This window comes from Vigna unguiculata, chromosome 9, assembly GCF_037176805.1.
Source record: "Vigna unguiculata cultivar grain cowpea cultivar isolate G323 ecotype 2 chromosome 9, ASM3717680v1, whole genome shotgun sequence".
Lineage (NCBI taxonomy): Eukaryota > Viridiplantae > Streptophyta > Magnoliopsida > Fabales > Fabaceae > Vigna > Vigna unguiculata.
Genome location: NC_140800.1, coordinates 38,326,703 through 38,340,137, shown reverse-complemented (window position 1 = coordinate 38,340,137; position 13,435 = coordinate 38,326,703). Strand labels below are relative to the sequence as shown.

The following is a 13,435-nucleotide window of genomic DNA, read 5'->3' as shown; positions in this document are numbered from 1 at the left end:
ACTAATGATTTTTTTCTTTTTCTATTACTTAATAATACAGTAATAGTTTTTTAGCAATAATAATAATATTATTCAACTTTATTTATAAAATTCCTTCCTCTTTTTTTTTCACTCACAGTATTTTAAAATGATCAAGTTGTATTGTATTTATTTTTATTCTTGTAACATTCTTTTCCATTATGGGTTTTTTTTATCATCTTATAATTGTATTTTGTTTAGCAGTAATATGTTTCTTCTTGGTATTCTGGTTTTCCATTATTTTAATGATGTTTTTATGTTATATTATCCATCTTATGTGTTATCAACCGTGAAGTGAAATGTTATATACTTGTTTGTTTGATTAATTTTAGTAAAAACTATGTATAAAAAATAAAAGCAACCAATTTATGATATAATATTACATTTTAAAAAGTAAATTGAATAATAAAGTTGGTAATGGGAACCATATTACTAATTCAATGGCGAAAATAACCAGAGAAATTTACAGTGAAAATGATTTATTTTTATATACATTCCCGAAAACAACAGCATCATTTATTATTATTTTTGAAATGTAAATTCAGCAGCACCTGTTTACTATTTGTTTGTTCATTTTGAATATTCAATTAACAGATTGATATTATTTACAGTCTTCGGTTTTTCCTCTATAGTGTTGTTTTTTCATTTTTTTAAGATGTGGATATAGAACATATCTTTTATAGACTTCTTTTGTGTTCATGCAATTAAACAAAAAATAGTGAAACTATGAGAGTTTTTTTTTTTTTAATCTGACCTGGTTGGTTTAAATTTAACGGATAGAAATAGGTCCAGATAATTTTAGCAATGCTTGTTAGACTAGTGGGTCAATTAATTGTAATCATTTGTCTCCTATGAAGACAAAAATAATATAATAAGATGATAAAAATTACTTTAACTCATGGAAAATATTAGTATAATATTAATGAAAAAACACATTCAATATTTTTTATGATCATTTTTATTATATATTTAAATAATTTTTTAAATTTTATTGTTATTTATTTTTATTTATTTTGTAAATAATTTTATAATTAATAACTAATTAATTTTAAAAAATTGTGATAAAAAAAGGTTAAAACTAAAAAAAATCTCAAAATGTAAAATTAATTAAATTACTATTTTAATTTTAAAAAATTATTTAAAAGTAAAATAAAAAAACAAATATGTAGATATAAATAAATTATAAAATTAAATTAAATAATTTTTATTACTTCATTGCGAATAGTTTTAATTTATTTTATAAATTTATAATTGAATTAAAAAAATGGTCAAATTAAAAAAATATATTAAATTTAAAGAAACAGTAAAAAGAAATCTCAAGAGAAGAAGACAGAAAAAAATTCAAGTAATTTTCAGCGTAAAAGCTTGAATAACAATAATAAAACATATTTTAAATCCCACCAATAAATACTATTCCAAACTATAATATCCATTTTTTATTTTATACAAGAATATCAATTCTAAACCACCAATTTCATTTTAAATAAATTACAGTTGTCAATTAGATTAATGATCAAAACCTCTTTATTTTTCTAATAACTAAGAGAAACTCATGGATTTCTTTCTTTACCCGCTGACAACACTACATGAGTTCTTAGTTTTCTCCTGTAAACAATGTTAAGTTTTAGGAAAACTTTATTCTAGGTAATAAGTATACACACTCAATCTATTGAAGTTAATTTATACTTTTATACAATATAAATTTTTGTTTACTTAAAAAAAAATGACAAATGTTATTGTTAATATGTTCAATTTTGTTACGAGAGAAATTCAACCTAAAACCTATCCAAAACTTATCCTTTCAGCCGTTATATTTTTTCTATCAAATTAAGGTACATTTTTTCTTCTCCCGGTTTTACAAACTAATTAACCATCTAATATTTATAGTTTTAATTAGTTTTACATAATAACAATATTAGGTAACTCAACCATATTTTTTTGGGGTGAAGAATAAAAACACCTATTAAATAGAATAAAAATGTATACCACAACTATGAAAAACTAAATTTTAAGTATGTTGAATTAAAAATAAATATTAACTTTTCGTGAACACCATGATAATGCAATGAAAAAAATAATAATAATAATAATAATCATTAGAGTTAACAACTGAGGATATATATTTTTTCTACTTCAACCCGTGACAAAAAGCAATCTAATTTACCAATGGATCGGGTTCAAAGTGATTGGTGCAGATATTGTTCGACCTGCAAAATTCACACATCTCAATGTAAATTTATTATATGCATTGAATGTGTCCACATTTGACCAATCATGGTTTAATCTTTTGTTGAACCGGTCAGAGAGACTAATCTGATTTGAGTTTTGAAATTTGTTGTGAAATTAATATGTTTGAAATTTGTTTTCAAGCAAATAATATGTGTGCATTGAAAGATGGTGAAAAGTTCTTATACTATATTCATCCCTAAATATTGTATTTGAATAAGTTATTTACTTGTACAAGAGCTTTTTAAAATCGCTATAAGCATTAATTAACCACTGACCTAGTCTAATATGTTGAAAGTGGTGAAATGAATCAACATATCAAATTGTCTTCGAGCGAATATGACATTTGATGATTTATTAGACAAAAGCTGAGGCAAAAACACTAATACAAATACAGTGCAACTTATTTTAAATTTATTAAATGAGATAGATTTTAAAAAATTATGAAAGTGAGTAAATTGTGTCTGAGGGAAATAATTTTATAATGAAAAGAGGTTTTTTTTTATTTAGGGATCATTTTTAAATTATATTTGTAAAAAATGTTCCTTTTGTTGTTTTGCGAAACAGGGTCAAGTCATCAGGATGAAGGATGACATTAAAAGTGAAGTCATCCTTTATCTAACCGGTTTCATTTTAAAAATAAATAAATAAAGTAGTTAGGTGCTAGTACAGTTTGTGCAAATCTGAGGTTAAAGTCATCATGGTGGAGACCGGTTTCACTTTTTTTCTTTTTTGTTTTAACGTACCAATTTTACAAATTCGACGATGCAGTCTTCTCCTTCAGGGTTCATCAATTTGACGATGCAGACCACAAAGAAGTTCAGATGAAACCCTTGTTCTTCAACTGCTTTTTTTTCACCATTAACGTCAATGCAATCCTTGGAATTAGCTATTGGTTTACGTACAACAAGTTGTTGGGTTTCGTTGGAGTTTTGGAGTATCCGCAGCCACCGCATTTGTTCTATCCTTATCCTAGTTGTTAGTATCCCTTATTACCGTTTCAAAAAGCCAATGGGAAGCCTTTCACTAGGTTTCTTCAGGTTGTGGTAGCCTCCACCAGGAATCCTCTCAGGTTGAAATTGGTCTCTACTATGACGACTTCAACCTCATATTTATAGAAAACGTATTCGTACCTGACAACATTACATTTTAAAAAAAAATGAAATCGGATGGGAAAATGACGACTTTACCTTTAATGTCGTTCTCCCCCATGACGACTTGACCCTGTTTTGCAAAAAAAAAATTCACACGGCCCAATTATACAAATATATGGTCAAAAAGACCCAGAAATACAAAAGAGCCGTGAAAAAGATTATGTTAATGTAACATAATTTTTATTCAAATTTAGTTCAAGTCGTGCTAGTTCATTATATTTTAAATTGCAATTGTGTTATATGAATATAGCTTCGGTTTAAAATGCTTTGAAATGAAATCATTTTCTAAACGGCATATTTTCAACAAATTCATTAAGAAATCAACTTATCATTTTCTCTTTCAATACAAGTTAAAAGGAGTAGGAACAAGCGAATCCACTTTATTTATTTTTTCACTAACACTATTTTATTATAAGGAATAATGATTTGAGGGAGAATGAGATATTTGATTTGAATAGATTTGAGGGTGAGATTTATATTATTCTTTTTAAGAAATTTGAAAGTAATACTATAGTTGATTTGAGAATAAATTTTGTGAAAGTTAAAGAATGATTTAACTGATGTGACTAGTATATAAAAGAGTTGTCCTCAGACAATTTAAAACATAACAATTATAAGTCATACATAGACAAACTGTAATAATTCACATAATTGCACACAATTGACACTTAAAATCAACTATTCGGATACATGCATTTGGAATCAGAATCATTGCAGACTTTTACTTATAGTGGCCTCTATTGCTCTGCAAAGCCGTTGTCAATGGATTTTACCTTACCACACATAAGGTTAATCCATGACCGTCTAAGGTCATTATATTGTCAATGACTAAGACCTCCTATTCCTCTCACCACATGAACCATTATACTATATTTGAGTGTGAATGATGATTAGAGTTTCAAGATGTCACCTTACTTTAATTTATAGTCCAATACATACACTAAAATAACACCACCATAAGATCTCTCCATGAAATCCATGGTATTACGTCAAACACATACCATGTTTCTATATATCAACAAACTCATTATCATCATAGTTTCACAACAATACTTTCACAATTATATACATTCTTAATAAAATTTCATATTCATGTATCAATAATTCTATCTCACATTCCAAATACCAAACAATCACATATTATACAAAAACATACCAAGTCAAGTCTCAAAATACCAACATCATTCATAAATAACTTCATACCTCATATTTTTTAAATTATCTCAATCAATTACAGGTTAAAAATAAGAAATTAAAACTCTGAAGTATTATCGTTTGAGCTAGAAATTCTTGTCGCTTAAGCTAAAGATTCTTGTTTGAGCTAAAATTCGAACAAATAACAAAATGAAATTTTGGTCATTTTCGCTTGAGCAAGATTTATCTCGCTTAAGTTAAAAATGATCACTTGAGTTGAAATAACATATTTTCACCTATTGTCAGCATCCAAAAACTAGAACCACAAGCCACTAAAATTTCACATGCACTCATCAATTCAACACACAAAGACAACAATTTAGTCTATCAACTTATAAAATGCAAGACAAATTTAGTTCCATTAAAAGAAATAGTTTCTTTTATCTTAAACATAAACCAAGATTGAAAAATGAAAAACCCCAAAAATAATTTTTAAGCAGTAAAACTCCAATTCAACCTAAAAGAATCAAAACGAAGGAACGTATAAAAGAATTAGGGCTCTAATCATTGATCAAAGAAGAAATTCACAAGCCCAAACAAAAAGAGGAGACGAATGTTAGATTTTTAACTTAGGCGGATGAAAAAGTTATTCAAGCAAATTTGAAGAGGACCCTGCGATAATCTCAAATCTGACCTCTGATTCAAGAAAGGATGAGAATAGTAAGAGAAAAAGGGAGAACGAATATTGAGTTGGAAGAGAGAAAAATACAAAGTTGAGAAAACGTGTCTTAGAGAAAACTGGGTTATGTTTTCTTTTTAATATTTGAAAGACTTGTTTATGTTTCTCTTAGTAAATCATATTTTAATTAAAAGGGTTTTTACATTAAATGTTCATTTAAATTAATATTTAAGTTAATTTTTAACAAAAAAAAATGTAAAAAATATATGATATTTACGAAATTAAACTTATGATATATATTTATTTACTAGTGTAATAAATAATTTAAATTTAAATAACATCTCTAATTTTAGTGCAATGATATTTGTAAAATTTATTCTTGAAGTAAGATAAGAAAGCAGTGTTTTAAATAAAAAGAAAAATTAACAAAAACTTGTATAACATAAAAATAAATAATATAATAATTAAAATTCTTAAAATATTACAAACTTATTTTTAATAAATTTATTAAGATGATTATGAAATGTATAGAATAATATATTAAATAAAATTAGATACATTTGTTAGTAAAATGACAAGTTAAATTTATTTATTTTTAAAGTATATAACAGTGGTGGATCTTTAATAATATTTTAGATAGTATCAAAGTTTTTTAATATATATATATATATATATTAATCTCAAATATATAAAACATATTAAATTTTAAAAACATTTTAAACCCTCTTTATAATTTGGGAAGGGCCAAGCCTCTCAGTGCCTCCATGATCCGCCACAGCAGTATTGTCGAAAAATATGATTTTTTATAATGAAGCATTGTGATTTAAAATCTGTAACATTTAAAATATTTGAACAGTGAAAAATTTATTTGATAATACAAATTGAAAATTAATTTTGTAATTTAAATTAATGGTTTAAGATAATATGATAAATATGTATTTATTTTTTGAATCGAAATTTGTGACATCCCATTTTAATAGATTACACTACTAAATAAAATACCACACAGTCATAATAACGAGAAGCACTCAGATGAATATAAAACGTAGGGAGGTAACTATTACAGTCATCAGGAATTTACTTAAAGGAAAACTTAGGCGTACCACATAGTCCTAAGCAAAAGGAAATTCAAAATGGGGCAACAGTTTTGCAAAAAGGTTGCCAGTCGGGGCAACTAATACAAAAGGCCTCATGGCCATGAAACTACTCCTAAGACATCCAGACAAGAAGATCTAAGCTGCACCGCTGCTTCTCCCGGATCCATCTCGAACCTCCCTCTCATCTGCTCCTTTGGTGATCATCGCAAGAGAGAAAACATAACAGAAAACAAACACAACATGCAAGGGTAAGCTAGTGCAATATAAGACTTATCATGGTATAAAGGAATAAGTGCATAAACATTCCCAGACATACAACACAGAGGCACATAATTCATGTTATGACAAGCAAGCAAAACACTATGACTCGATTATCCGGATACATATATTAAGATCGGATTCACTGGACGCTTGCACTTGTGGTGGCCTCTACTGCTCTGCAGAGCCATTGCCAATGGGTTTCACCCTACCACACACAAGGTTAGCCTTTAAGCGTCTAGGGCCATTATCCTGCCAAAGACTAGGGCCTCCCGCTACTCTCACCACTTGGGTCAGATTTCTCTACCTGAGACTCACTGACCCCTTTAGAGTTTCGGGATGCGATCCTTACTTGAATCCATATCTTAGTATATACACTACACGCCACCATGAGGCCTCCCCACGAGACTCATGGAATTACGCCTATCACACCAAATTCATATTTCATACCATAACCACCACCTTTATCTTGAACATTCAATTCTCATGCAAGTTCTCAACCAACCAACCAAACAAAATCCATGTGTTATTCATGCCAACATACCAACTTTTAGTTCATAAGATTCAAGCAACCATATATATATATATATATATATATATATATTCGCATGCTTTAGGTTTTGAAAGAAAGGGGTAAATAAATAAATCACACAATTCACTCATCAAACAAAGAGGAAAAACAAAATTGGAACCACCCGCTGCAGCAGCCTCGCTCAAGCTAGGAGTAGTCGCCCAGGCGAGAGAAGTTGTCTCGCTCAGGCGACTGACTCTCGCTTAGGCGAGCTTACAACAGTGGGTCATTGGAAGATTCACGATCTCTCGCTCAGGCGACGCTGTCTCGCCTGAGTGAGCTGGCCTGTCGCTCAAAACGCAGCCCCTCGCCTGGGCGAGTGCTCGAGGCAGAACCAGGGTGAGCATTCTAATACTCTCGCCTAGGCGAGACGAGCTCGCTTGGGCGAGAATAGCAGAGCTCACCACTCTCAACCCACCTGCAGTGGCGGAGACCGCCCAGATCCATTCCCAAACACACATGCAAGGCAGAAAAACGACACAGAGCAACATCCAGAACATAGCCAACCATTTATTTTCGCGATTCAACACCATTCAAGCACCCACAACATGGAACAGAACATGAGCATGCTACGATAACTTTAAACTTAAACACATAGCTCCCCTTACCTCTTTAAGCGCTAGCAAACACAACGGATTCACACCACCGAACACCACAGCTTCAGTAACTACTACAATAAGCTGCAACCACGAAACCATGACCAAACAAAGGTACGGAGTTAGATCCCCACCAAACTCATGTGCCCAACAACGGAAAAAGGGAAAGACCAGGAGAGTTCCCAGATTTTACTTACTTGAATGCCAAAACGAACTTAGCTAGTTCGAAGGGGGAAGATTCACCGTGCCCTAGCAGAGGACTTCTGCTTTCGTAAAGAGGTTGAGGGAATACTGGCTCTCTGAAAACAAGGTGATGTGAAACTGTGAGGGGGTTTGGCAGGGTAGGGTGCCCTTCTGAGGGCTGCCCTTGGTCCTACGAAGGGCCAGGCCCAAACCTCTGGGATAGAAAGAAAAGAAAAGAAAAAAAAAAAGGCTTACAAAATTAAAATATAAATAAATATTAGAGGGGCTATATATCAAGATGATAAGAAAAACTCACAATTTCAAATTAGAAAAAATAGTCAATAATAAATATAAGGTAGACAAATAAATTCATAACTTTATCAAAATAAAAATGTACTAATTAATTAGTTTAATAATTTATGTAAAATTTATAAAAGAACATTTTTAAGAAAATAAATTTCTCACCATTTAAACTTTTAGAAAAAAATTAAATTGGAAAATGGAGGAATCAAATTTTCACATAATGTTTTTTGATTAATCCTTGTAAATAACATCTTATTTAATTCTTTTTTCTAACTTGCTACTTTGGAAACAAATATTGTGTTTTTTCAATCAAAGTAAAAAAAAAACACGGAGTATTGTATAGAATTAGTGCGAATGACATTTTAAAAAAATATTAAGTTTACATAACAAAATTTAATATTAATACTTGAGAAATATATTTGGGACCATAAAGTAGTTGTCAAAGGACGTTTTACAAAACCAAAATTTACTTTATAAAGATTAATTAACTTGTACGAAAGAACAACTAGGTGACAAAATAAAGAATGAAAATTTATATATTTTCATATTCTACAATCTAACAAATTAAGGTGGACATGGTTGGGTAAATGTGAGGGTGCATTTGGGGCAGAATTGTAACTTGGAATTTGCAATGAATTGAATGCGTTGACACGAAACCTAGAAAGTTGAATTGTGTGCAACTCAGTTTTTCATTCTCTGAAATATTGAATTAATTTCTTGGGGTTTGCAATTTCCATTTCAATGTCCACCAATCCCCACAAAGGTGGCTCCTTCTACGGTGATGCTGCTCATTATCGATCCAGGTTTCGTTTTTTTCTCTCTCTTACATTCGTCACAAAGATTTTTTGCATCAATTGAATTTGCGACAATTGCAGTGAGGGACTTACCACCCGACCCGTTGCATCGTCGGATGAAATCCAACTGCATATCGACCCGGGCATCGACTTCGACGACGAAATCACCGGTCTTCGTGGCCAAGTTAGAAGATTGAGAAATGTATTTCACTATTTATATATTTTCCTATTTCTCTATCCCCTTTTCTCTTTTCTGATTCTTAAATGATGTTCGCGTGAAATTAAACTTCGTATGTTTCTGCCGCAGGTTGCTGAAGATATTGGTACAGAGGTCAAGTATCAGAGGGATTTTCTGGAACAAGTGGTATGTAATTTTTTCAGTTTTTGTTATTTTTTTTCTTGTTTTGAATTTTGGGGGGGAGAGGAGTGTGGTTTTGAGGGCCTTGGATTCAAGCAATACTTGTGCTTTAGGCGATTTAAATTCTACAGTTATTGAAATGTGAAATGAAAGGTGTGTCTGGCAGGAAATGTTTCTCAAAAAGAAAAAAAAAATGTAGCTTCTAGGTCCAATTTCTTATAATGTTGAGGATCAGACATGAAATGGAAAAACCATAGTGTTAATGGTGCTACTACACTTTGAACCTCTGACCTAAAAAACGATTCTGGATAAACATAGAATGGTGGTTGGTCGAGGGAAGGAGGGTGTGGAAGTACTGCTGCAGTTAAACAGTGGTGAGGGAAGCCAAGCTTAACCGAAAGACCACAACGTCAAATGATTTCTGAGCAAGTATTAGACATAGCTCTATACTCAGATTCGATTGAGGACTTAGAGACCGGGGAATGCGTTTTACTCTTCCAAGAGGTTAACATAGAACCAAGAAACACACACCAACCATTGACTGATTTCCATGTATCAAAACAACCAGCCCAATTTGTATCATTATAGCCAACCAAACTGAGAGATTGCGTAGTAGGAAAGATTAGGTCTCAAGTATAGGTGCCTTTCAATTCCAAATGAAGATGGCGAGGACTCTACATAAATTGACTCACTTGCTCGATAGAAAAGGCAATGTCAGGGTGTATAATGATTAGATAATTGAGGCTACCCATCAATTGACCGAGGAATGAACATCTCAAGCATGGGATTACATATTTGTGAGTGGTCTAAAAGAAGCCTAATGATGAATGGCAGAACAACCCCAATGAATTTGACTGAGATAGGCTTTGAATGATTTTGATAAAGTTTATGTTTAACTCAACTTCATAAAATCGACTTGTGAGATTTGGACCACTCTTATATATTGTAATTTGGCCTTATTCCTAGTTAATGTGAGATTTTCAACATACCCCTTCACCTCAAAGAGCGAACATCTCGAACATGTGATTAAATATTTATAGGTGGTTCATCAGGAGCCACACATTAGGTAGCATAACAACCCCAATGAACTTGACCAGGACAAACTTTGATACCATCTGAGCAAGTGGGTATATGTCTAACTTAATCTCATAAAACCAACTTGTAAGATGAGATCTGCATTCCACTTACGTACATATATATATATATATATATATATATATATATTTGATGTTAGATCTCTAACAATTTTCAAGAGCAACCAAATGGGCTTTACAATGATGATTAAGGGTGTTGTCAGAATTCAATGAATAAACCCATTTGCAACCAATGGGCTTAACTCCTGAAGGTTGAGGAATAATGTCTAGTGAATTTTTCATGAAGGGCTCTGAGTTAACCATTCATTGCGTTGACCCAATCAACATCTTTAACTATCAGGGAATAACATGTAGGAATAATTGTGCCAGATTAAATAATAAGAAAATAAATTGGTCCAAATTCGTACCTATTTAGCTACGAGAAACCTGTTGTGAGCGTTACAAAACTACTGGAGCAAGGATGGGTGATGGATCAGGTGTGAGAAGGGACATACTAGGATTTCACTTGGCATAAACTTTGCCCAGTTTAGACCATTCTTAAAATGAAAAACACCAGAAAATTCGGAAAGTGTAAACAACCAATCGAAGAACAACTAGGACATGGGACAATATGTCGGTGGTCTGGTCAGAGAAAACAACATTCAGAGCTGTGTATACAATTAACAGTAGCATCATAACATAAAAGCCCTTTGTGAATGGTACTATAACCTAGAAAAGGACACTTGACATATTAAGCCCCTAGCTTATTACGTTCAAGTGGTGGAAGGTGGACAAAACATAAGCAATCAAAATGGTGAAGATTAGCGTGATTAGGATATGCATGAAAACAAACCAAAGAAAGGGAAATCATACCCAAGAGCCGGGGAAGGAAGATGATTGATTAGAAAAATAGTTGTTGATAGATCTTCAACCCAAAACTTGGGAGGGATAGAGGCTGCAAGAGGCAAGGGAAGTGTGAACTCAATGAAATGCTGATTTTTATGTTTGTCAATGACATTTTGCCTAGGCGTGTAGGGACAAGAATGCCGAGACAAGATGAAGCGGTCATTGTAAAAACTTCAGCTTTAGAATGAAGAAAGTAAACCCAGGTCAAGCGGTTGTTGTCATCAATAAACGTTACAGTATTTATAATTTGCATGAGATAAGACAGGAGAGACATCACTATGAATAATTCGAAAACATTTTTCAGCTCGATGAGCATGGGTGAGAAAGGGAAGAATCTTGTTTTTGGTAAGTTTGCACATAAAACATTTAAATGATATGTTAGAAGTTATATATTTATCTCCCAACGAACCAGATTTTATTAAATGGGTTAAAACAATAGAGAGAGAGTAAAACGTTGGGTTTGATGGAGATTATATAGTTTTGAAGTTTTACTTTACCTTTTGGATTGCCTAATCCGAAAACTTCAGGATTGCTCAACTTGTAATGCTTCCGGATTAAACAAAAGATGTTTATGTAGTGTTTTTTCATAAATTGATGAACACTTTTGTCCAATATTTTATATTTTTCGTAGTAGTGGGATTTTCTACTTGCGAAAATGAGTACAGATGAAAGTCTTTTGGGTGTTTTCTGTTGAAAGTTTGTTTTATAGTAATTGATCATACATTGACACATTCTCTCTTTTTTGGCAAGGAATTATCAAACTGTCTCATTAATATTTTGATTGTGTCTGTTTCAATACAGCAATTGACAATGATAAAAGCTCAAGCTGGAGTGAAGAATAATTTAAGAAGATTGAACAAGAGCATCGTCCGAAATGGTGCCAACCATGTTGTTCACGTGATTGTTTTTGCATTAATCTGTTTCTTTATAGTATACCTCTGGTCAAAGGTGTCCAGAAAATGATGGCTCGTACCTGAAAGATTTTACTCAGGGCCTTCTTGGGATTACTCACCAGTCACTGTTATGCCCTAATCTTCTTGTACATAAAAGCTACTCTACCTGTTGCAGTTTACTGATAAAAATTCTTCGACTTCCGAATTATGTTTCTTGGTCGAAGCAGTAATTTCTTTAAGCTGTGTAACAGAAAGGATAATTTGTTTGTTTAGTAGATCGCAAAATCCTCTTTTCTCTTCAAAATATAATGTTTATATTTGATAAATGCAGTTAATAGCATCCTTGAACTTTACTGAGTTAATAGTGTGACAATAGATAATAACCTGTTTGGATTTAAAGCCCTCAAAATGGAGCTATCTGGTTTGTTTTTGTTGCCAAGTGCACTGTTGCGTGCTAAAAGCAAATTGCGAATCTTTGTACCACGGGAATGAAATCTTTATCCAAAACTTTGAAAGACAGGGGTTTTTTATTTGTTTTTTAAATAAGATTTATTATTTCTCCAAATAGATGATAAATAGATGGGACGTATTCAATATACAAAACTTGTACTTAAGTAAGTAACATATCTGTTCCCGGCATTCCAATCTTGATCTTATTAAATAAATTTTGATCGAAGGAAATTAAAAAAAAAAGCAAATGTACTAATGTAAAACAGTTTTAATTGTATGTCGTTTTAATTGTATGTTCATAGGTAGAGCTGTCAAAATGAGTAATTCGGTACAGTCCGGTTCGATCGGATTGGTCACTTAGTGAATTAATCTAATCTGACTCATTTATTAACGAATCAAAAAAAATTGAATCTGGTCCGACCTACAATAAGTTAGTGAATTAAACGGATTGATTCTTTAACTCAATTAAAAAAATACATCTTTTATTTATTTTTTCAATCAAAACTAAATTATAATTTTGATTAAAATATAAATAAACTTCATTACAATCCAAAAATACATTCCAAATTGATGTCAGACTCCAAATACAAACCAAAATCACAAAAATACAAATTATCAATGTATTGACTAAAAGAAAACCTAACCCGATTCAAATACAAAGTCCAACTTAATAAAGAAAACACTTGTATGATTTTCTGTTTGAGGATTGATGAGACAAACCAATAAAAAAAATTTCTAAAAA

At 31.5% G+C, this 13,435-nt stretch overlaps 1 protein-coding gene and 1 long non-coding RNA gene across 2 annotated transcripts; one reads left to right on the top strand and one right to left on the bottom strand.

Annotated features, from left to right (window-relative positions):
* Window positions 1-6,239: 6,239 nt before the first annotated feature.
* Window positions 6,240-8,119, bottom strand: LOC114196045 (uncharacterized). The gene is made up of 3 exons (XR_003606613.2): window positions 7,931-8,119; window positions 7,746-7,817; window positions 6,240-6,499 (listed from the first exon to the last, which is right to left on the bottom strand). It is a non-coding gene; the product is annotated as an uncharacterized LOC114196045 (long non-coding RNA).
* A 659-nt stretch (window positions 8,120-8,778) lies between these two features.
* LOC114164351 (bet1-like protein At4g14600) lies at window positions 8,779-12,569 on the top strand. Its single transcript, XM_028048988.1, has 4 exons — window positions 8,779-9,022; window positions 9,095-9,215; window positions 9,321-9,377; window positions 12,152-12,569. The coding sequence occupies exons 1-4, from the start codon at window positions 8,961-8,963 to the stop codon at window positions 12,311-12,313; spliced, it is 402 nt and encodes a 133-aa protein (XP_027904789.1). The 5' UTR covers window positions 8,779-8,960; the 3' UTR covers window positions 12,314-12,569.
* The last annotated feature ends 866 nt before the right edge of the window (window positions 12,570-13,435 follow it).